Source organism: Bemisia tabaci, chromosome 2 (assembly GCF_918797505.1).
Source record: "Bemisia tabaci chromosome 2, PGI_BMITA_v3".
Taxonomy (NCBI): Eukaryota; Metazoa; Arthropoda; class Insecta; order Hemiptera; family Aleyrodidae; genus Bemisia; species Bemisia tabaci.
In genome coordinates this window covers 52,693,507-52,719,212 of record NC_092794.1, presented here as the reverse complement: position 1 = coordinate 52,719,212, position 25,706 = coordinate 52,693,507, and the positions used below count along the sequence as shown (strand labels likewise).

Sequence of the window (25,706 nt, the reverse complement as noted above, 5' to 3'; positions counted from 1 at the left end):
ATTGTATTGGTGCGGGCCTGGATGGGGATGGTGGCGGCATTGTTTATGCCCGTCGCCGTGGCAACCCTTGCGACTCCGCTCGGGCCGGTCCGTCGCACAGTGGAACAAGAAATCACTGACACGACGTCGAAAATATAAACGCCTAAATCACCACTAATACAAAACATGAAGGTTTAAAAATACCACTAATAGTTTTCCCTTAAAATTCCCTTCAAGAAACACTCCTTAGACGTCACAATGTGACAAAATAAACATCAAAATTCCTAGTTTTTAGAAAAAAGATGTCATGTCCACCCTCGGCGAAAATTGTGCTCCACTGAGCGTCATCCATAAAAACGTCCCGCGAGTCGCTTGCGTCAATCCTCTGCAGCGCTCCTCGCTTACTCACCCGCTAGACAACCGCGTTCGCGCAATCGAACCCCCCCCCCCCCCCCCCCCCCGCCCAAATCCGTGCTGGGAACCGAAGGCTTAGGGGAGCGCCGTGGAGGAATAATAGGAGGTTGTCTGGTCGGGGATTTGTACACAATGACGTCACTCGAGTAAACGAGAAGGAAAACGGCAGCCAATCGTTATAATCGTAGTACTGCGCCAGGGTTGAGCATTGTAGCTGCAAAATGGCAGTCCCGAGGAGAGATTTAAGTAAGAGCTTTGCCTGGAAAGTTTTGGGGGAGTCACGATTATTGCTTGGGACATTGACGTGAAATTACACATGCACACAAGATAAACACAAATTTTGACAGAAATCGCACAGCCATATTTCCCGTAAAAATTTAATCGGTTCAGCCGATTTTGCAACATTGGAATTTAGTTATGTTCGTTCATCTGAGAAACTACGATAAAGTCCAGCACCAATGGATCTCCAATGGAAGTCATGAACAAAGAAATAGGTCAAAAGAGGTTGAAATCGATACCTACGTATTTTTGGTCGATAAATCCGAATTTGATGTGCCTTGCGAAATTCATTTACGGAAAAGCTGAAGAACTGGCAGTCATCTCATTTCTCCACGGTTTTCCGGCCACATAAAGCTTGCTCTTCGTCGAAGCGGCAGATTAGGTTTCAGCTGCGTAAAATTTTAACAAAATTTAATAATACTAATTTTGCGCTAGGACTTTAATTGATAAGCCACCTCATAGAGCGCGAATAAAAATTGAAGCTTCATGTGGTCGGAAAAGCGCAGTCAAACGTGATTTTTGGGAACTTTCCAGCTTTTCAAGAAAATATAGAATGAATTCGGTGGGAAAGATCAAATCTGATTCAGAGACCAAAAATACATAGAAATCACCTTTAACCTGACCTCTATATTGCGTTTATGAACTCCTATTCGGCCGAATTTCTCCTAAACGGAGCCAGAGAAAGGTGGGAAACAAGGGGTGAGCTCGTTAGTCGAGGGCCGTAAGGATGAAGGAAAATTATAATGCGCCAGTGACATCAGCGGAGATGACGAGCCGCGGATCTGAGTCCTTAACTCATGAGCCCTGGCCACACCGCTCTTGTCACATGCTCATGGCTCATAAGTGCCGCATTTAGTTGGCACATAGTTCCGTTTGACAGAGAGTAAAATCCCACTTTTCCATTCGCCCGAAGGAATCACGCCCATTTTAACATTATTTCTTACGCAGGTTTCTAGATCACACCCCATGTTCCCCACTCCTCTACAGCTCCTTTTGGCAAAAATACGTTTATTAGTACTGGACTAAAATCACTTAAGTGGTCCATTTATCGGACTTTTTCTTCGTCTCATAGTGCTCCCATTTCCCGGAACTAAATCCGGATTCCGGAGCTTTTGAGGTTTTCCCGGAACTTCTGAAATTCCAAAAATATTTGCATTTTCTGGAACTTTCGAAAAAATCTTAAAGGAGTCCCGGAACTTTTGACGGTCATAGAGCGGGAGAAATTGGAACAAAAAATTTCCGAATCCCAGAATTTTTGACGGTCATGGAGTGGGGGCACCGCTGAGTCCGAATAAAACACCCGTGTTTTTTTCCGGTCGTTCCCGACGCGATCATCATCACTCCATGTAAACTTAATTGCGAACATAATTTTTCCCCTCCTTAATCGAATGAGCACCGAGCACTGAGATATTCTTGGCAAAAGGCAACGCGGAGAACCGTGCATTCTGCGAGGACCCATAAACAAACCCCTGGGTCCCGGCGCGGTGGCGCGGCGCGGTGCGGCGGCGGCTGGGAGCGCTTCGCGCCCGCAACGCGAAAACATGGGAAAAATCAGCAATCAACGAGGCGGCGGATCGATGAGCACCGGGAAAGCACCAACCACCGGGTCGCAGACATAACAGCCGATGCCGATGAGATGTGGCCCGGAGAAAATACTGGGCCCGCTCCACTCGAGAGGGCCCGGCCGTTCCTAAAGAGCGGTTAATTTGTGGACAGTCCCCGAACTACGGGAGGCCGCGGCCCATAGAGTCCACTCCAGCTTCATAATTCGAAACAACCTTCAGCCGTATTTATACATGCGCTCCTGCTTACAGTGTGTTTCCAAAGTTCTCACCAGTGAAAAAACACAATGGACCTTTGGACAACCCATGAACTATAACGCATTAGAGCAGAAGAGTCTTCACAACATCCTCCTTCCTCAAGATAAAACGAGGAAACTACGCGCATAGAGAAGAATTTCTTGACAAAAAATTGGCCTGGATGCATGAAATTACAAAATTGTATTAAAATCATCTAACATACCAATGCATTTTGAAAAACGCCATCATCAGGATATAACTTAAACAAAAACACACAAAATTAACAAAACACATTTTTTGTCAAGCCATGTTAGTTAATAGATGCGATAATGCAGAAGTTCAAGAAAAAATTAATCGGTTTCCCAATTGGACGTCCAGTAGGTTACTTATTGAAAACTAATAGATCAAGGAGACAAAAGGAAAACGGAACGATTCTTTTGGTTGAGATCGGTTTATAGACTATGGGAGAGAATGGTGGACTGCCCGTTAATTAGTCTATTATGTACCTACTACTTAATCTGCACCAGAACCATCCGCTTTCACCAGTAGAATCGCTTCATTATCCATTTGTCTATTCTTCATTTATAGCTTTGTCTATCAATTAAATAATCAGTCCACGGTTAACCTTTTCCATATCGGATTTCTGTTCTAGAAAAAAAAGAAAACCGGAATTCCTGTTTGTTCCTACAGGATTTTAAACGCGACCAGGGCGGGATTTACCTACTTGCCGCCCATGGACCGCCTGTATTTTGCCGCCTCCTTCTCATTCGTATTGACACATCAATTAAAACCATCAAAAGAACGTGCCAGTGGAGGAGGGGTGCATAAGACGCGTTTACTCGTGTTAAACACATGTTTTGGGAATGCCCTGTCAACACTACTAGCAAAAGTTAAGTTTCGTAAACCTATCTCTGTATGGACAAGGCCTTTCATTCATAAGAAATGAACAAAAAAATTATGAAAGAACAAACATGAATGTGGTTAAATGATTTTAACTTCCGCCGCCGCGCCGTGCAGACCGCACCGTGTTTGGCGCAATGCGTGAAGTATTCACGCAGTCTTGTAGGCGCCATGCGTTTCACGCTGACCACACTGTGTTTGGCGCAATGCGTGAGGGATTCATGCATTCTTGTAGGCGCTATCCGTTTCACGCTGACCGCAATGACCGGACTGTGTTTGATGCAATGTGTGATGTATTCGTGCAGTCTTGTAGGCGCTAATATGTGTTACATACCGATCGCGGCGCCGCGCCGAGGGCTTCTCCTTTTCATCCAAAGTCCTCGTCATCATTGCTCTCTGCGCCGCGCCGTTCCAGGCCAAATTGCGTGTTTGGTTTCTCTCTTAGCTCAACTACTTAAAGGTGAAAGGTGATGTCTCTTGTATCACTGAAAGACGACAAAATTAAAAATTATTTTACTTTCAGGAAATGAGAGATTTTTTCGCCTTTTCTCGTTTGTAATTTTTTTTTCTAAATCCGATATTTTTATATACCTACATTTAAAATAATTGCAAAATTTTCCAGTCCCAATACAATTTTTTATGTTAATCCCTTGTCTAACGTTTTACATTCCTACCAAATTTTTCCACACACATAGTTTTAAGCCTCTCTTCAGTGTTTTGAAAGTATGAATAACTCAATTTACCCAAAATGTTTAGTTACGACCCTTTTGCTCCTAGCTGTCGGTATGCCGAGGAGTCGAGCAAAATGTGCCCATAAGATGGAAACTTACATTGTTCAGTGCGACAAAAAATCCGGTTCGGAATAAAAAATATTGTTCTCAGTTTCCCGCGCTGAGTACTTTCTAACATACTCTTAATACTTCAGGGTCAAAGTCAAAGCTGTAATTTGTATTTTCATATTTCCTATGTGTGCTCTCTTCCCGGTCGAGGAAGTCTGGAAATCCTTTCAGACCATACTGTAAATTGATCGGTATAATGTATTGATCGTATATTTATGTTTTATGGTGGCGATAACGGTCATCTGTTCTGTGCTGGCGTCGGGAAGCTAGTCGCATTGGTATATGGTTCACGGTAGTTCCGAGCTTAATTTCCTTTTATTTTTGGATTAAATTAGCATATTCAGAGAATTAGTTTTTATTGAATTCTGTTGATGCCATTAACCGCGCTCAGCAGCAATGCGCCTCATTTTCATCCCGATGCTACTCCAAACGTGTTTATTTCACGTACTATGGAACAAGTGTCATCCTCTCTTGTGGAGCTGGAGCTTGTAATTACCGTGGATTCGATTAAAAGTTGAGTTCATTAGTATTACTCTAAAGCTGCAGTCGTGACGTACATAGAGAATACTTTTGAAGCATTTTTACCTCTGTTTAAGAAGGTTTCGATCAATTCTAGTCTCCAAAAATCATAACTTTTTACGACATCGACGGCAAGGTTGCCACATTATGCATTAAAATGTGGATATAAAACGTGGGTTTAAAGGGGTGGAAAGTGTTTTTTTTTTCAGCACGATCTGTCAAAACTGATCGACAGTGAAACTGCAGGAACACGTAGCGCTTTTGCAATTGTTAAAAATCTCATCTCCCATATTCTTTTATCAAAGGAGAACAAATCAACGCTACAGATGCACATTTTTACAGAATGCTCTCTACATAGAGTCTAAAAACCAGCTAAAAACTCTTGCTTGTTACCAGATCTGTAAAAAAGGACCTTATCTCTCGGGAGTAAAGTCTTAACTTTTCGAGAATGCACGGAGGTAAAAGGGCCAGTTTTCATACGAAAAAAATAAAACACAATTGAGGATTTTTAACTATAGACAGGATGGGCACTGAGTGTCATTGACAAACTGAAACAGTCAAAGCGTTCGTGGTTGATTCCCGGATCCCGGATTGATGCAAAAGGCGATGACCAGGAACGCCTTGATGCAATTATTCGTGGTCAGAGGGTGTGTGTGTTGCATGTTCAAAAACTTGAAGGCGCCTCGGCCTTGTTTGCCGATTCGGCCATGTGCATGGCACGACTCGAAAACGCAATATTTTTAGAGGAGGTAATTATTACATACCACTGAGAACTCAAATTGACAAATCGAATCATGATAACGTTCTTGTTTTTTTGTGATAGAGTATCATGTGGACTTCACTTTACGATAAGGAACTACGTTTTCTGAGTCATCCATATAACCTACCTGCACAGGGAAACCAATAGTACATACATTGTTTCTGAGGTGAGCCAGAAAGTGTGAAAGTGTGAAAGTGTGATGTTTGGAGGGAGAATACGAAATCTTCAATGGATTACTGTTGTTAGTGGCAAAACTGGCATCAAACCATATTTTTTGGTTGGCGCGGAATCGGCTGAAACCCCGGCCGCGCTGAAACCATGTTCCGTCGTTTCCGTGCGCGACCATTGTCCGGCTGTCTATAAAGGTACTCTATGTCCGGCGAAAGCTCAAAATCGCCGGCGATGAAGTATGGATAATTCCAGCGCGTGCAGAGGTTAGTGACAGGTAAACACTAAACACACCGCTCGGGAGTATCGGAGCCGGGGGTGGTGGGCCGAATCCTGACGGGGGATGAAAGGGGATGCAGTAAAAACAAAGGGACGCGGAGCGAGGGTGGGTCGATGACAGGCTCACCGATACGGGGTTGAAGGTGAGTTAATGATACCTGTCATTAGTTACCAACAGATGGGCTTTAACTTCGCGCCGCATCCCCCGGCCCCCACCGCCGAGAACCACTTAACTCCTGCGAAAGGTCCATGCGCATACGTGGTTTCGGCTCGGCGGGGCGCCCGGCCCCACCCCCTACCCCCGCGGCGAGTAATAAATGACATTCAGATGTTGTTGGCGACCGGAGGGGTTGGGGGGCCGCGGTCTGCGAAATGTAATTGAGTCGGTCGTTTCGTTCCGATGATCCGGTGATATCCCCATCCTGGCATTTTGATTTTCGATTCCACATTATTCGACGAAGGAAAGGGGTGTATATGGAATACGGCAAAAAATGATGATAATTTCGAGTGTGTTCCTGCATAATTAGGAAAAGAAACCGACACTCTGTTAAGATGGGAAGTACAACACAGAGTATCCTAAAAGTGCGGTTATACTGAAAAAGAAAGTTACGGGCTGTATGGACATACCATCCGTTCCGGGCTTAGAGGCCGAAACTACCGAGTGCTGGAGCCGTAGCTTCTAATGTTTCGGGTGCTGCGCTCGGAGCTTTCGGCCTCTGAGCCCGGAACGTGGACGATATGTCTATATGGCCCGTATATAAGTACGGCTTCCACGGTCGGAGTTTTTTTCAGTGTAACATTATGGTTAGTTTTTCTTTGGGTTACGTTGACCAAATCTTTGAGACACACAAGCAAGTCTTTGGATTGAAACATTAGACCCTCGTTAAAAATCAGGCACAAACCGTAAAGATCAAACCTGGATAGCATGCAGTTTGGTGCAGTGTGCACTAGCCACTCGCAAGTTACAACCTCTGATCTACCTGATCAAGTTCTTCGACAAACTCTCTTCTTCCACCTTTTTTTCAAAATTATACTCTGAACATTTTCCGGCAAAAAATATCAAATAAATTATTTCCTTGCTTTCCTCATTCTGAGAAATCGGAGCTTCCTCTGCGAGTCCTCTTGTCTTTGACTCACTAACAAATATTCGGACGTATTTTAATCAAAAGGAACTATATCCTATGTGCAATGAGCCCTGTCATGCATGCATTCTTATGAATCTTAGGGCTCGTATCAGAATCGGTAAAGTAACCTTTCGATTTAAATGCGTCCATTCTCTATCCGAGACTAGATCGACATTCTGGTTTAAGGGTGAAGTTTTCATTTTCGTCTTGATCGGGGACATTTATGTATCTAATTGTAAGTCACTTAATCGGCCTCTGAAAAAGTTACGAGTCGTCGGAGGGACCTAGTAGCACGTGGTAACTCAGGGCAGCAGATGTACTCGCACGTTCCTGGCACGCAGGGAATTACCGCGACCGCTCGCGACGCACAGTGGATCGAGTCAAATAGAGAGGTCAGACATGCAACTCTAACCAAAACTGCAAATTTTGATGTTAAATTCATCAGATTCTAATTTTTAAGCGGTGCTTCCTAAAAAAAATTTCACGAGAAAACCAATAGAACCACTTTTAAAACCTGAAAGTTTTGTATGAACGGAATCAGAAGCTTTTAAAGATTTCAAATTTTGTCCGACCTCCCCTATTGACTCGAGCCACTGTGCGACGGCCGTCTCATCACACTCGATTGTTCCAAATGTTTCCATTTCCATAACCCCCCTCCCTCCCCTTCCATAAGCCCCATTTAATTCTGGCATATGCAGATTGATCATTCACCCCCTTTCCTATTTCCCTCCATTTCTTCCTGTCTGTCCAGACCAGAAACGAAATATTCAAGAGCCTCGCACTCTCTTGGTCACCAAAAATATACTGCCGTGCTAAAGAAAAACGCCGTATGAACCTCCAGGCGTTGCCAAATTCCCTTTGATAAAACACGAATTTCCTGGTGAACTTGTGACTGTTTTTCCTCAAAATTTTTAGACAATTTCGTTCGCAATTTCCCGTAGATTTCCCGAAAATTTGAAGGAAAAATATTCATAAGATTCCTCGAAAATTAATATTTCTGATCGGAAATTTGGCGACATTCGAATACTCATACGGCGTTTTTCCTTAGCACGGCAGTATAGAAGATGATGGCCAGAGAGGGATTCGTGCCCACTGGCGTCACGTAAAATCAAACTACGTAAATATGGGAACTGGGTCAAATATTTTCTGAGCCTCGGAGCTCGTGTAAAATCGCTGTCAGACGGTTTTACTCAAATATGATGAAAAAAAACCCACTGATTGGTGTATTTATCACTATCTGTCGTGTTTTCATTCATCGCATTCGATTTACCATAGTTTTGTGGTTCACATCGTTGTTCTAAAATGTTAGTTCATGTTGCGGTATCGTGTATACTGGTTTTTTGAAAATTAAAAACGTGTCGATTTTTGCAGAGACAACAACGAGCAAAGTGACTGCAAGTGAAGTAAGATTAAATAACCTTTTAGGAGAATTCTTACAACCAACGAACATGTAGGTCACATATTTCCCGCTGAAAAACTAGATTTCCTTTCGCTAATTATATCAGCTTACTTGATCATATGGAACGAGGACAGGCTGTCTTGAGGACGTCCAGTCCAGTCAGTGTCTATTTTGACTGGTGAGATTACCCACCACCCACGCACCATAATCGTTTGAAGTTCGTGAATTGGATCTCAAATCATGAGAAAAAAAAGCGGCGATGAATTCATTGGCGTGAGAGGAATGCCATTGCCGCTGGCGCTGCGAGGTGATCTAACGAATGCCTCCAGGCTTGTTAATGTTAGGCGATTCAGCGATGAGCATGTGGACTCCCTCCTTGTCAAATCGGAGGTCAAATTGCGAAAAGCGCTCAAGTGTCGCACCTCCCCGTAGTGCGAAACATATAAAAAAGCTAATAACTCTGTTGTACTTAAGTGGATCCAAGCAGTGACAACAATAGAACCCTTTTTCATTGCTGTCAATGGAAGATCGTCGATATGCATCGATTTACTAGATCATATAGAACCGAAAAAAGTGGTTCCATGTAGTGACATGGTCGAGAGAAGTGTGTATAAAGAAGGCGAGATAACCCAGAGGCAGTCGGGTGTCTTTAAGAACTCTGTTTTTCAGCTACAGAATATTTTTTTAGGGGGAGGGAGGGGGAGACACACGTATGGTACCATCGTGTCCCCTCCAAATCTTATTCTGAAGATCGTAAATTAATTGCAGATCCGAGATCTTGCAATAGCTCAATTGGCAGCGATGATCATAGTTTTTTTAGCCAAGCACACAAACGTTTACAAATCTGAGGATGCAAACCCCATTTTGACTAGTTGCCATCGGATAATTTAAGCGCTCAAGAAAAAAAAAATGATTTTTAGAATTAAACTACACCCTGCAATTAGGAACAACTATTTCTAGTGTTTAAGCTCAAAAACATAATGTGCTAATAGTTTCCCTATGCGTACATGTATTTTTAAGAACGAGTAAAGGCGACGAGGCCTGAGAGCCAAAAAAGTTCCAAATTGCAAAATATAGCCCTCTCATGCACGTGTAGAATCACTTCCTTCCTTGCTTCCATCAAAGCCCCTGCCCAATCCTTGTGCAAGAGTTCTATAATGAACTATGTTAGAGTTTAATAAAAAAATGCAATTTGCCTTAAGCCCGTATTCGAATCTTTCGTATTCCCTTAGTTAAAAAAAATTCGCAAATCCATCATTGAGAGGAAAAAACTGGAAAAGACGAAAGACGTTATTATCGTTGCTAGTCCATGATAGAAAGAATTATATGATTTTTTTTTTAGCCAGAAATTCCGCCGTTTTTGCTCGGAGCTTATCGCATCATCTGGTCTCATTTTAACCGTATTTAATGGAGTCTCCGAGTATCAAAAAGAGGGGCCAGTTTTAGGGGAGCTCAGCATTCAGTCTGCCTGGTCGATGATAAAACTGCAATAACTTCTCTGTTTTAAGCTTGCCATTACCCCCTGCCCCCATCCCCCAGAAAAATCGCCAATAGCTAACTTCATGTTTTAAATTCATGTATCTTGATCGGTATGTTTGAGCATTTCCGCGCAAACTTGTTTTGAAAGGAAAAAAAAGTCATCATTACAGCTTGACATTTTCACAAGATGATGATAGAATAATGGAGTAGAAAAATTATAATGTCCAGGAAAACTGAGTATGGGTGGTTGAAGTAAAAAGTACGTATCTCCATTAAAATGTTAAATAATTCCGACTGTGTGTGATTTCGTTGAGAGGACTCAAACCGAGATATCTCTTTGAACTTCTCTGGGAAATATCATTGACAAGTGAATAAAGTTCACAGAAAATTACAATAAAAACCGTACCTAGGTTAGTTTTCTGCTAAAAAATAAAACGCAAGCAAAGACTTGTATAACGTTGCAGAGATACGCACTTTTCAATAACAGCCATTGATATCGCCATTTCGCAGACGGGAACATGATCCATCTGAGGGTTGCAAACATAATTTTTAAACAAATAATTTTTCCCCCTATTCGAAGTACATTTCAAATGCTCTTTTTTACCAACTAGGGCCCGACACACGAAATAGAGGAGTAATAACAGAGATAATTGTAACTGTGCAATATCTGACCAAAATTATATTGATTTTTGCTTGTAATAAAAAAAAAAAACACAAAAAAATCCCCAAAAAATCGGTGACATCTCTAATGAGAAATGTCCAACAGGTTAGTATTAATAATATAAAATTCAACTGGAAATTTTGCAACGTTCAAATACAGTTACGTCCTTTTGCCAGGAGACCGACGATACGCGTCCCACGAGCCAAAATCAACGTACACGTAAAATAATTTTACAAAATAGCATAAGGTCAATCCATCAAAATCCGTCTCTCCTCTGACGTAAGAGCGTATCTCGATTTCCAGATGAGCCTCGTTTCCTGTATACTTCTATACGGTCCGGGGCTCATACGAAAATAGAGAGACGCCCTTACGTCATAGGCGCGACTAGTCGTCAGAGCCGACCGACGACCGACTCCCGAGTGCCAGGCGAGGGCGCGCAGCGCAGCGACGAAAAACACGGTCGAGAAAAAAGTGAAGGGATAACACATCTTAATTACTACGCCATGAATAATGCATCAAATGATACAATTAAAACCGTGTGCCGGCCTAGCTCGCCGCGTCGGTCGCGAAGGGCGGCGGCTTTCGCGGGGGTGGCGGGGGAGTTAAAGGGAGGGGGGCGGGGGTGGCCGCCGCTTAACGAACGCGAAACTGCAGCAAAACTGCAGCAAAAATCCACCTTCCCGCCCGGTCGGCCCAGAACCGCGCAACCGCCGCACTGATTCCGGGTCTATACGTTGTTTTGCCCCCGTGCCGCGTACTTGGTCTTCAGCTGTTCACCGAACACCTGCGACGGATCGGGAAAAAAATCATCTGCCGCGCCACTGCCGCGCACCGTTTTGGATTAATGACCTCTTACCCCCTCCCCCTCATCCCCCCCTAGCAGAATGCAGCTTGTCCCATTTCGGCGGTAATTACTGTCATTATTCCTTATAGACAAAAAGCCGAGTACAGGTCCCGTTGTCTATGGATTTCATCTCTCGAAAACGTGACTTCGTGCGCTGAGAGAAAAGGGGAAAAAGTTCGGTTCTACGAACCCATAGGGGTCCTCAAAGTCACCAGTACCCTCGGTTCATGTAACCGAATTTTTCCTTCGGTTCGGTTGAAAGATTGCTGGTTTGAAAGTTTCGTTATAGGAACTGGAAAGTTCAGATACGAGATTTCACAGCCCTCTTGACATAAGGACCTAACTACACCTCGTGATGAACCCTGTAGTCAATACAACTCAGCGCTTTCCCGGGCTCATCCCTAATCGTAGTTACGCCCTTTTGTCAGCCAAGCGACGATTTGAGAAGAAGGTAACGCAACCCGAATAGTGTGGCAGATATTGAGCCATGTGTGACGGTACACATGGCCGAATGTTTTGTTCGGCGATTGCTTGAAAATTTTGTTCGTAAAAGTAAAATAATGGGAGAATCTCAAAACTCAAGAATTGAAGCTGATTATCAAGGATCATTGATTTTGACGCCAAATGGTTCGGTGTTTCTGACACCGCAATCACACGCTGAATGTGGGAGCTGAATGTGGCTTGAATGTGGAAGTCATCGGCCCGATGCCTGAATTTTGCGCGTGACGCGTAAAATTCAGCAACGATTCTCAGCAACCATCGGACCAATTTTGAATTTTTCTGAACTATTCGAGTAGATTTGATACACATCTGGATGAAAATAACTCGAATTTGCTAAATTTCAGCCGTTGGGCGATGACTATTGACTTCCACATTCAGGTGCTAAATTCTGCGTCTGATTGCGGCATTACCATTTTACCCCTACTGTATGTTGAGTTTTCCACGTGTTCCCTCTATTATTAAGTGTAACGTATTCTCGTCTCCATCTCTACACAGTTTTTTTCACTATTGCCCCTTTTTTTAGGTTTACAAATCCTGGACATTTCATGCGATGCTACACCAGTTGCATTTTCCTTTTCATCCGATTTCCCAGATATTTCTCTTTTCCTCGTCTCACCTTCATCTGAAGTTCTGAACAAGGAGTTTCCTCTTACAAGCTCTATTTTGCACTGTTAGATTCCTTCATTACAATGTGAGACTACATTATATCTACTACGTTGCGTACTTACCTATGCACATCGCGTGATAATTCAACATCCAAATTTTGTTTTTGGAGCCCGTTTCAGGTAATTTTTCCATTTTCGATGTATACGTGGAGTGCGGAATTTCGTACTACGTACATAGCGAAAAAGGAAAAGTTATATAAAACGGGCTCCAGAAACCTTTCTCTGAATAATTTAGGGCCAAATTTTGAATCAAAATTTTTGATACCGATGGTTTTCTTGTCTCTCTCTCTTTTTTTCTCTTTTCTATTCTGTTTTATCTCCCTCTCTTCTTCACACCATTAAGACTTTACATTCTAATATATGGTGGCAGTCATTCCGTCACCGCTGATATCAAATAATCGATCAGGAGAAATCGAATATTTTCTATGATTATCCTCGTCAGAAAAGCATTTAAGAACAATAACTGTCCAAGAGCTTTCCATCAGAAATTTGATGAACCTTTTTTTTCTTATAAACTTCGATTCACATCAAATTTTTTAACACAAATAAGTCATCCACCTCAATCTGCAACAAACTTGCGTGCTCCAACATAATAAAATCGTCGACGAGCTTGAATGAAAGTTCAACGTTACATGTTTCCTCACCTACATTTTGCACGAAAAACGATTCACGCAACGGAAATTTTCAATATCAAACGCACGGTGAGGAACTAAAATTTTTTGTTCTTTTTTATTTGAACATTCCCCTTCATGCCTATGAACTAAAATGAAAATGGCTCAAAAAGCAAACTTCGCGACCCGAGCTTTTTTATTTTATCGTATTTATTATTTCCTTCCCTTTTATTTAAAACAAAATGTGAAAAATTATTTTATTTACGAGTGATTGAGTGTCAAAAACACTCCTGCCAGCACGACAGAAACTTTTAATATTTGATGTCAAGATTTTGTCGCAGACAACTTTGTGCTATAGTATTTCGCCTTCAATTTTTTAAATAGACCAAAAATCATCCTTTGCGCGGCAATTAGTTATCTGTTCAAGGAGTTGTTTCTCGTGCTATTAAAACATCTAACCCTGCGGCAGGGGGGTAGAAGAGAAGGGGAAGAAGGCGGGAAAAAGGAGAAGAAGAAGAAGAAGAGAACGATAAATAGAAGAAATAGAAAAGAAGGAGCACCAGCCTGCATAGGAATATTGAGGGCACACGTTTTGTTTTTCAATTGAGCCTCAGATTTTAGTTTTTTATTTAAAAATGCGGTCCATAATACAGGTATGTATGTCAAAACTGCCGTGCTGAGTAAAAACGTAGTATGAACATTCGAGAGTTGCCAAATTTCCTCAAATAAAATTTGTGTTAAAAAATTTGATTGAATCGAAGTTTATAAGAAAAAAAGGTTCATCGAATTTCTAATGGACAGTCATTGATCATTCATGTTCTCCTAATGAGGATTAACATAGAAAATATTCGATTCCTTCCGATCGATTATTTGATATCAGCCGTGGCGGAATGACTACCATCATTAGAAAGTAAAGTCTCAATGGTGTCGAGAAGAAGGGGAAAGAAAACAGAATAAAAAAAAGGAAAAAAAAGAGAGTGTGTTCTTCGAGCCCGGGAATATTATATAATCAGGAGACATCACAAGCGTAAATCGGCCCTCGCAAAATACGCACAAAAAACTATTAGACAGAGGTAGTGGAGTCATTGGCCGTGGGGATCTGCAAGTGCACTACAGAATGAATAAATTACTAGTGGAGCACTCAACAGCTTCTGTGGGCCCGGGCCGGCGACTCCGGGTCGCGGCCCCGAGGAGCCGGGGGCCCCGGCCCATTGACAGGAATAAACCGAACAAACCACATACTAATTCCCCTCCTGACATTTCATTCGGTCCGCCTGTTAACCGCAATTATTAAATCAGCTCGCGTTACGTTTCACAAGGTCCCAGGAACCGAGGGGATCGGCACTGGGATCCGATCCTGGCGCCACGTCAAGAAACCGTTCGCCCAATTTCCACGCTCCCTAACCGAAAACCGCCTATATCCCCCGCAATCCCAGTTCCCTTAGGCGCTTTTGAAATCCAAATGAACTCGGGTTTTGTCGTCTTCGTCGCGGAAAAAAACGCGTATCTGGGTGGGGATTTCGCTGGGGGTTGCGCGGTTCTGGCCGCGGGGTTCCCGTGCCGCTCGATTTGGCACCGCTTCGAACGCCCTCCGCGGCGGGTTGGGCAAACAAGCGTCAATTTACGAGGACAGGGCAGATATGTTGATTAAGCATGACTTTCAGTTTTTCGATCGGCTAATAAATACATCAAACAATAAAAGCCCCGCTAAAGAGACAAGGTCGGCTGCGAAGGATTACAATCAAAACACCTCGTGTTGTGCCTTTCAAGCCCTCTTTCAAAAGAGGGGTAAGTACACGCACTTGCGGATGCAGTTATGACGGTGGCGTTTTCTGTGTGTGAGCCATGGAGACTGCTACCCCAAGGATATTTGAAGGATTTATTCATGGAGGCATTTTTGCTCAGAAGAACAATAAGAAAATGAATGAAATGGAAATTAAACGGTACCATGACGCAGAATCCTATGCACATAGTTTCCTTTGATTCAATTCATTTTCACGTAGTTACTTCTTCTCTGACGCGCTGAGGAAGAACGCTGTATGAGCCTTCAAACGCTGCCGAATTCTCTTCGACAAGATACAAATTTTCAGGAACACCTTTATTTTGAGGAACAACCTCGTGAAATTTGTAGACGTCGCATGGCGCTTTTGATACTTAAGCCGAAAGGTCACGACATGTAGAGTGTCATTTTATATTCATATTTTTTTTAAAAAAAGCTAATTTCTTATAAAAAATATGAATTCATAAATCCCTTTTTTGAAATCATGAAATCTTACCAAAATATAATATTCTAAGAACTTAGTTTCAATTTTAAAGGCCTCCATAGAAATCAAATCCTAGAACCCGTTCCCATCTAAGTGTCAGGAGTTATCAGTCCTGAATTCGTTACTTCGCATCATCTTCTAATAAAATCAGGGGCCGAATTTTGTCGGTCCTTCCACCGGTTCTGAGATATACTTAGAACGAGTCTCAATTGCACTTAAGTCCGTTTTAGCGCCTCCTATTGGCCGGTGGTGCGGTTTGAACTCATCGACGGATGCTGCATCTCAATACCAAAGTGCCGACAAAATGCAGCCCCTTGGCAGAAAATTTTCCATGCGGCAAGAAATGATGATTGGTGGTCCTCCATTTTGATCCGGGCACATTTTATGAACAGCCCTTTTTAACAAATAAATCGATGGCTACAGTGCAAAACCACGTATTTCCATTGCGGTGATTCCAAATGCCTGCTTCTATTTAATTGTTTCTAGGAGAAACGAGCCAACTTTACAGCTTGACACTTTGACAGAATATTCTGTTAATGGAGGAGAAAAATCAAGGAAGTCTTCGATGAAGTTCGTTGACTAGTTTTTCAAAGAAACCATGAAGTATGACAGGAGGCCTGCAAAGTCGCAAACGGAGATAAGCGGCTTCGCACTATGACCATCAAAATGTTGGATCAATTAGTTTGCACGGCAAGTTTGTCAAACGGGATCCCTTTTCCCAAACATAGCTCAACACGTCGGTCATCAGCCATCATCCCGGGAGCGAACCCGAGTGTTGACTTCCGACAGTGACATTTAAACCGCAAGAAAGGTAGGAGTGTGGAGTCTGGATAATATATTGTCTCTGGCCGGGATATTTTGTCCCCGGGAACATGGGAGCTACAACTAAGTACCTCTCGGCGGGCACGAACACACATTGGCACTGCTCTCGACTCGAGCTATCGGGAAAAGGCAAGACGGGAGGAATATCCGATGCTATCCGGCTACCAGCAACACGAACGCCATTACACCCAAGTTATCTAAATATTATGACGTAATTGCGGAGGGTACAGGAGCTTGGCTCGATGCGTTGGTCAGTTGGCAGATAATTTATGAAAGGGGCTGAGGACAGACGGACAGGCTGGAGGAAGACAAGCGAAACAAGGGGATAAATCATGTATAGGGGATCACCGCGCACTGACCAGTGAACACAGAGACCGAACAGGGACCGCCACTCATCAACAACAGCGCATCCACCCGGGGGTCTTCGCGTGTAGATAGGCGGTTTTGGCTTAGGGCGGGACAGTAGCCGCGTTCGCGGCCAGGTAGAGGGCGCTCGTCGCGCCAGACAGTTATGTTGATATTAATTAATGCGGCCCGGTTAATTTATGCATGTGCCCAGTCCTCGTCGATGCACAGTAGCAGATGTAGCCGACATTTTTCATACATGAGAAATTCAGTGAACATTTCAAGTCGGCTGTGTAGTGTGTTCCCCGTCGGAAGGTTTTTCTCTTTCTTCCCCCGGTTTTTTTTTCTCTCTTTTCTTCTGCGCCCATCATCCGTATTTCTCGGTCCGCCCGTTTTAGTTTTCTAATTCTCAGCGCATTCCACTCGCAGCGCAGTATCTTTTTGATCTAACGTGCTCATGTCGCTCTCGGCCCGAGTTAGCGGCTACCGGTGGCGGTGGTGTGTGCTTACAGCGGCGACGCCAGACTGGCTCAAAAGCCCGGCCTCCGGCCTCTGGCTTCCGAGTTTCGTCAATATATCTCATTAGGAGGCACACTTCTGGCCGCTAAACGGATCAACCCCTGGAGAACGCTAGGTGGCGCGGCGCGGCGGTAGCCACCCCGGCCCACTTCTTAAAAACTCCCCCTAAAAATTTGAAGAGGACGGGTGGCTGCTGCCTAACTAGATATACACGATAACTTATTAACGCGAGGAAAATGATAGACTACCCAAGAATCTCTCGAGAGTTGCCTTCAAGTAGACGGTTGCTAACCTCCTTTCTTCGTGGCCCCCCCCCCCCCTGCTAGTGATAAAAGTTCTCCGTGTTCTCTTCGTCTTCTTTGTCTATCGCTATATCTGTCAATTTCAACAATCGGCCAGCTGATGCTAAGTTCTCATGCTGAAAAATGAGAGCCGTAAATCGGAATTATGAATCCCTGCACAACACTCGTAATCACGTGAATTTTTCTTTTTATCAAAATTTGTATCGAATTTCTGAATTTGAGTCCTCTGAATTTTGAAATTGCCTGCGAGGAGCTGCGTCTGTATACGACAATTTCAAGTTCATGTTACTCATGATCCAATGATATTCAAAGGTCATCAAGTGTCGTCGCTTCTCTGACGTTAGCATGTATCTCTATTTCCACATGAGCCCTAAAAACATGGCGTTATAAAGATAACACGGCTCACGTGGGAACCGTGATACACCCTTACGTCAGAGGAGGGAAGTTAATCCGGGTGCTGCGGCACTGCTTCCGAGATCCTTCATATAGCGCCGGGCCGTTTTATTTGGAGAGTCAACAGTCAACTACTGCACCAATAATTGTCGCTCCTCTGGCGTATCACGTAAGGGCGTATCTCAATTTCCACGTGAGCTCTGTTTTCATCATAACTCTATGCTTTCCAAGGCTCATGTGGAAATAGAGATACATCCTTCAGAAGAGCATCGCATGACCCCCTTCCGAGGACTTTAGCGGGATGATTATTAAAATTGATAGCAGATAAACCGACAGACAAAGAAGACATAGAGAATATGGACCGATTCTGTTTTTGAAGGTGGGTAATTGTAATCGACAAAGGAATGAGTAATAGACTAATTAACGGCAACCCAGGAGATACCCTAAAATTAGTCAATTTTTTCTACCTTAGTCCGTTGCAATCAGCCGCTCCAACCAATAGGATCGCTCCATTTCCCTATGTCAGCTTTGTCTATAGCTTTGTCTATAAATTTCAATAAATAACCCTCAGTTCCATCGTGGGAAAAAGTCATCATTGCTTCTCGATTTTTACCAGAGAAATCAGGGAACAAACGAAATGGGAATAGGGATGGAAAGGGGAAATATAGGATCATATTGATCGAGGATTGTGTAAAAGACCGCGCGGAATGTTTCTTACCCGTTGCGTTGATTTGATTGTGTGTTATTTAATTTTAAATTGACTTCATAAGTTGTGTGTTTGACTTGCATGTTTGTATTGTTTCAGTTACCATGCACAAAATGAAGGAAGAGAATCAATATCGAGGTCGCTCAGATGTCGGTATTTATGAGCACGCTCTTCTGGACGGCGACATGTTCCTACAGGTATGCAAATACTAATGAACGGTGTATTAAAATATTTAAAATTTAATTGATTAATCGATCATTTAATTTTTTTCTTTTAAAATTTAATCATGAAATATTTGATGTATGTATATTGTATATATTTATATTTACGCCAGTTAAATATAGGTCAGGTCGGTGCCACATGACATCAGCGTCCTGTCGGAGATTTGAACGCACGATTTATCAATTTCTGGTCACTGGAAAATGTCCTTTATTATAAAGCAACTTCACTTTTTTTCGATGGCACCCTGAAATTTTTGGCTACAAATTCAAATCTGCCGAGATTTTCACTTAACAATGCGATATATCGCACGCCAGTAGTCCAGTACGAATATAAAAAAAATCGATCCAGAATGAAATTTTAATAGACACCCTAAACTTTTTGGCTGGATGGCCGAATCTGCCGAGATTTTAATTAACAATGCGATATATCGCACGCCAGTGCGACAGTCGAAATATCAAGAAAATCGATCCACAATGATAACTTTAAGACACTCTGAACTTTACGGCTAAAAACCCAAATCTGCCGAGATTTTTACTTACCTAACAATGGGATGTATCGCACGGCAGTTGGACCGCGCCGAGAATCCGGGACGAATCGGCTTAAGTAGTGAGCTCGGGAGACGGAGCTCATGGGATTCATTTAGAGATAGCCGGGTCCCGGGTGGAAAACTCCATAAAAATTGGACATGCTCGGAGGGAACAAGTGGTTGTGGTTGTGGCCGAACATGCAGAAGCAGGAGCAGAAGCCGTAGCCGTGATTCGGATAGCTAAAGCCTCTTCATTCATGCCGCGAACGCTCCTCACCTCGCCTCACCGCACCGCGCGCCCCTATCAACCAACGCCATCTCTGTCCTTCCTCCCAGTTCTCAGCTTTTCTTCTATTGACCACATCGTCATCGCGTCGCCGCCATTTTTTCAATAATTCAACACATTTATGCATTAAGATGATTCGTCAAGCTCAAGTGACGTGGTCCAACTGGCATGCGATATATTGCATCCATCGGGTCAAAAATCTCGGAAGATTTTGAATTTTTAGCCCAAAAAAGGATGACAGCCCCTGTGCATGAGCTTAAACATTCTGAACCAAAAAATTGCATAATGTAGGGAAATGAAAGCAGAATCCTGTTTGAGAAAAACCTCGCATTCGATAAAGTTATCGATTTCTATATTGTCCTTTTTTGGCTAAAAATTCAAAATCTGCCGAGATTTTGTACTAATCGGTGCGATATATCACAAAACAGTTCGATCATGTCACTTTAGCTTGACAAATCACCTTAACGTTTCATAGTCGTATTCGTAGTCGTTCCCTAAACAGCTCCTTTCCTTAAGAGACCCCATTATGGTTCACATTGTGATTAAGGTGATCCTCGATCTAGTATCATAAAAGAGAGAAATTTAAAGAAGCTCGAGTAGAACCCAACAGAGTAATTTCAGTAATACGACAGTCCGGAACATTTTTTTTTATTATTATTAATTGTAACAGACCTTAAGGTGGGCACGACATGAGCGAAACTATGCACCTTCTGTGGAGGAAAGAGGATATTTCATCAAGGAGAGTCTTAAGGAACATTTAAAAATACTCCACCATACGGGATCCCCACCCCCTCAGCTCCAAAAGAGGGTTCGGAGGACTTCTGTAGCTCTAAAAAGGGTTCAGGGGGCATTTCCGGGAAATATTTCTCAATCCAATCATCGTAGGGGCAATGTCGGAGTGTTCTCCCCAAAAATGAATCAAATTAGTGCCAAGTAAATTTTGGGTGTTAGGACCCCCAGCCTACCGATTTCCGCCCATGGGCACGCTGTTTCAGAATGTTCAAAACCTATACAAAAAGTTTACTTTTGTATTTTTTTATCAATTTTTTTACTTTTTCATTTTTCTGTAATGACAAACTATTGCCATCCCTTTGGATGTATTCTCAAACTCATACTGTTAGATTTTACTCGATATTCGTTAAAATTGTTCTTTCTATGATTGTATTTTAAGGACTGCTTCCTTAAACCTTCCTTCATCACAATGCAAACTATATGGGGCTCCAGAGGAAAGGATATGTCAAAGGGACGACTATGTATGTACGGCTCTTCACCGTGCGATTAATAACCAATCTTTGCGTTACCCATCTGCAGTGTGGGGAAACCATTAAAGGAAAGATACGAAGTGGCAACACTGGTCATCTGAGAGTCTTGAGTTTCCAGGTTTAGCTCGGGTATCCCGGGAGACGAAGGAAAGGTGGGATCTGCAATCAATTAATGAGGTGACTTAGGTCGTGGTAGCATCGGGAGCGAAAGATTAGCCGCCGATGAAAGAGGTGTTGCACCGAGGCGCGAAGCGAGAGGACGCTGAATGTGAGGTAAGTGGGTGTGATAAGACGCCCAGTGCCCACTGTTCAGCCGACTCATTTTCCGACCAACTTCAATTTCAAGGATTCCAATCCCAACACGAGGCATCTGCATTTCTTTTAGAGCGTTTTCGATGAATGAAACATTCCGTTCTTTAAAGCACCGTTTGAAATTATCGTGGCCGGTCGTCGCGAGGGTGAATGTCATTCACGCAAAGCCCTCTCCTTTCGGGTCCTTTCTGGTGAGGGAGGCGAAAAAGGAAGCGAAAGAGGAAGAAGAAGAAGAAGAAGATAAAGTTGTGTAAGAAAAAGAAGAAAATAAATAAAGAAGAGGAAGAAGAAGAAAGGGAGGAAGTGGTGGAAGGAGAGGAAGTGGTGGAGGGAGAGGAAGTGGTGGAAGGAGAGGAAGTGGTGGAAGAAGAGGAGGTGGTGGAAGGAAGAATAAGACTGAGAGGGAAAGGCAAAGACGAAAAGGAAAACGAAGAATAGGATAAAGAAAAATACAAAAAAGGATGAAGAAGAGACGAATCCGAAGATGAAAAGTATCACCCAATTGTCACCCACGCAAAAATCACCAATTTTTTCTTCACTCGAGTCAATGAGTGAGGGAGGCGGAAGAGGAAGAGAAAGAAAGAGAAGGCGAAGAAAGAAAATAAAAGAGGTGAAAAGAAGAAGAGGCAAACAAAGACGAAAAAGAAACCGAAGAAAAGGACAAAGACGACGGAGAATAGTACGCAGAATGAGATGAATCCGAAGAAGAAGAAGAAGAAGAAGAAGAAGAAGAAGAAGAAGAAGAAGAAGAAAATAAAGACGGAGAAGAAGTTAAACAAGAAGAAAGAAAACTCGAAGAGATAGAAGACACGAAGAAGAAATAAGGAGGAGACAAAGACGAATATGAATGAGACAAAAAAGAGAGGAAAAAGTACGATGGAATCTGTTCAAAAATTGAATGAATGAAAGAAACGCGCGAAATTTTGACGCCCGTATAGTTGGCGCCCCTTGTAATTACGTACATCGTGCACCTCTTAGGCTTAAAAATGATGAAGCGTTGGAATGAGAGAAAAAGGGCGTAGAAATTTCCCCCTTTTCAGCGCAGGGAACTTTCCAAGCACAGCTGCTCTACAGTCGTGCCCATGCGTTAAAGTCTCCTCGCCATAAGCAAGAATACTGTTTTTGAAAATGCCACTAATGATTTATTTTCGAAAGGTAGCAACATTGTGGCTTACAGAAGTGTTTGCACGACCTTCATGAGGATAATTTGTTACCCACACCCAACCAAACAGAAAATTTAGCGCCTTTCATCCCACTCCCGGTCAAGAAGTGGAGGAGACAAGAGAGTTGAAAGTCACAGTATGGGGATTATCGTCTAAAGACCGCAATGATTATAAAATTATGACATTTTTCTTAGAATTTAGTGTCTTTTATTCTTTCTTTCTCTAAACCTTACACAACGCCTAGCGGGCTGATTATTGAAACGGTTAGATAAAGCGATAGACAAAGAAGACAAATGGAAAATAGAGCGATCGCATTGGTTGAATGAGTAGTTCTTACAGACTGAGGGAGGCAACGACGGACTAACTTACTGTAGGGTAGGGTGCGTTGCTGTTAGTTAGTTTTTTACTTGCCTGCTTTTTTTATTGCAACCACCGACATCCACTAATAGGATCGCTCTATTTTCCCTTTGTCTTCTTTGTCTATCGCTGTGTATAGCAAATTCAATAATCATCCTGCTGCAGACCCCCCCCCCCCTCCACTACTTAAACAGATGGATTCGTAAATCCAAAAAGCAGAGCTCATTAGTATAGATACAGCCTTTAAGTCCTAATTTGTCCAGGTTCCAGGATGGTTCTGGAGTTCAGATCTGGGGTAGTGAAAACCCTTGGGATATCTTTTATGCCAAGGTAGTTGCTCGAGAGTGAGGTGTTTATGTTCAAATTCAGTGAGTGCATTGATGATTGTGTGGAGTAACAAGGGGATTTTAAATGCCGCCAAAGCCAGGATTAGAGCTCAGGGGCCTCATCAAGCCTTGTTACTACATAATACAATGTTGTCGGATTTACTATACAAATAACTTTATGTTGATAATGAATTAAGAATACATCAGACACTTGTTCTTCCTTCGACGGAAAAGGGCTCTGCACCATGTTATCTATAATTGAAACAACACACCGGATGTCTGTAATCGATTAATGTATAGTTTTTCAGTGATCAGAATATGACCGGTTCATTTGAAATTCGAAGTGCAGTACAGCTGAGCTACGATCTTCTATTGTATTTGGTCAATAGCAGAATTTGAATAACTTTGACGACCTAGTAGAAGTTTCAGTCACGTTTTGATTGGTAATTTGACTCGTTCAAAGCTAGATCGTTCTGAAAGTTCACGACTTTACCAGAAAGTGTCGGGACTTTGCATTATGATCGTGTGTACTCAGCGGCGTGACGACTGGTTGCACTATGTCATACAACCAATTTTAAGATTTGACCGTGATAAATTACTTTGAATGCGTATGGTGTTGGACGCTGTTGCCAGATGAATTTGATAATCTTCGATTCGCCCGTTTACTTTTAAACGCTAATTACGGAACATATCGGGTATTTGTTTAATCATTTAAAATACTTTATTTTGGGTCATTTGTAAATTTTATACAGGGATTTTATACAATTTTATCCGTGGATCAAAACTGATCCACCCTCCAGATCATCAAGAGTTGAAAAGAAAAATAATGCATGTGCTGCAAAATGACCCTTAGTGCAAAATGACGTACTTAAATTTTCTTTGAAGACAGTCATTTCGTATAACTTATCGATAAGCAACTTTGCGTCCATTGTCAAATTACAAAGCATTCATCGATGCAATTTTGAAGGTGGATATCTTCATCATTCAACACTAACCTCAAAACTGAGGCTCAGTCATAAAATAACAATAATTAATAACAGCCTCCCAATAAAAATGCCTTTTTGCCCCAATTCCAAAAGTCCAGGGAGTCATTGACGTATATGTGGTTAAGGATGAAACCCTTGAACACGACAACCATTAATCATGCATGAAATAATAAGTTCAAAAGTGGTTTCAGCACTACAGCTTCGATTTATTTAAAATAGCAATATTAATAATCGCAAAATTCCTAGATACGTCTTTAAAACATTTTTGCTCGTAACTGTATCACCAGGACTGTAGCTTTGAACTCAAGCTAAAAACTCTACAACCAGGGCTTTTCTCATTTCAAAGTTTCATTTAACTCAAATGAAAACCTTTGCTCTCCTGAAGTGAATATAACTATGACAATTGCCTTAGAAACAGATCCGGCCCTAACAAAAACGTCAAACGACACTTAAGTTTTTGTCTAGGATGACTGAGAACAGTTTTAAACAAGATATATTTACTTAAACAAGGATACAACTATTCGTGTTCCCCTGCCAGACGTTTAGCATAACTAAGTAATTGAAGGCAATTTTTCGCCATCAGAACCACGTTCTATCGCTTTTCCGCCAAGTTGAAAACCAAATTCACTGCAGGGATCCATTTCAAATTGGTTCTCTTTCGGCCGGCGCAAAACGCATGTTGGTGCCTTTCAGACTGCAGGCATACTTTACGCATTGCGCGTACACCACGACGCGACGCGCGCTTTAATTGTCGAAAATTCGTAATTTTGAAGCCGCTGTTTATAAAGCACGTACTTGACTTGGTTTTTGCATAAATTCACTCATTTTTGCGGGGGAACGTTCATTTATAATCATTCTTGACCGTCTTGGTTTGATATTGGAATCTTAAGACTGGCAGTGACATTTTTTGTGTTAAAAGGTTGGCTGCCCTGTTGGGCCCTACAAACTCCATATTTCGACATGTCCGTACTCTCCCTGTGCAGGTACTCTAATTCTCCCCATCTAGGAAAGTGCAAGCAGTAAGTGCAAATGTGAAGTTTTGAGAAAACGCGCTCAAAAGTTTCCGGCCGGATTTTATTGGAAGAAGCCTTCGTTCTTTGTCAAGTTGCCACTAATCGTCCGAAAGACTCCTAGAAATCGTTCGGATGATTAAAAATCGACTGATTTTATTTCAATTACGTAAAAACGATAATTTTCATTTTCATACTAGGTTATTGTTAGGAAAAACAGCCGTAAGTGCTATCTTCTGCATGATTTCGTGGTTGCGTTTTAAACAAACGAATTTTCAGGTTAGAAATTCGCAAAAAAGGGCATCACTTTACTTAAAAGTATTGTTTTCATTGGCTCTCTGGAGGAATATTGTCAAAAGTACGTCATTTTTTGCGCACATGCGACTTTCTCATATGTCTCGTTTTGATACAATTGAGATGAATTCCGCTGTTTTAGAAATTTCAGTGGACAAATCTTGGACAAATTCATCCGGACAAATTTTGAACACTGGAAAAAAAACACATTGGATCTAGAGTCCAGACTCTTAAAAACATCGACAAGAAAAAATACTCTTGATTCAATCGGATTTTTGCTTAAATTAAGAACCAAGCCTCTTAATTTGAGCGGATTTCCTTTTGATTTAATTAAAAATCTGATTGAATCCATAGTATTTTTTCTTGTCAATGTTTTCAAGAGTCTGGACTC

The 25,706-nt window shown here is 42.3% G+C and overlaps 1 protein-coding gene across 2 annotated transcripts in view; it reads left to right on the top strand.

The window, feature by feature from the left end:
• The window catches only part of ss (aryl hydrocarbon receptor spineless), a 162,956-nt gene that overhangs the window by 85,835 nt on the left and 51,415 nt on the right, over nucleotides 1-25,706 (top strand). For both annotated transcript variants that reach the window (XM_019048165.2, XM_019048081.2), the window contains exon 3: nucleotides 18,671-18,768. In XM_019048165.2, the coding sequence (XP_018903710.2) occupies nucleotides 18,671-18,768 (98 nt within the window). The remainder of the gene's footprint in view (nucleotides 1-18,670; nucleotides 18,769-25,706) is intronic.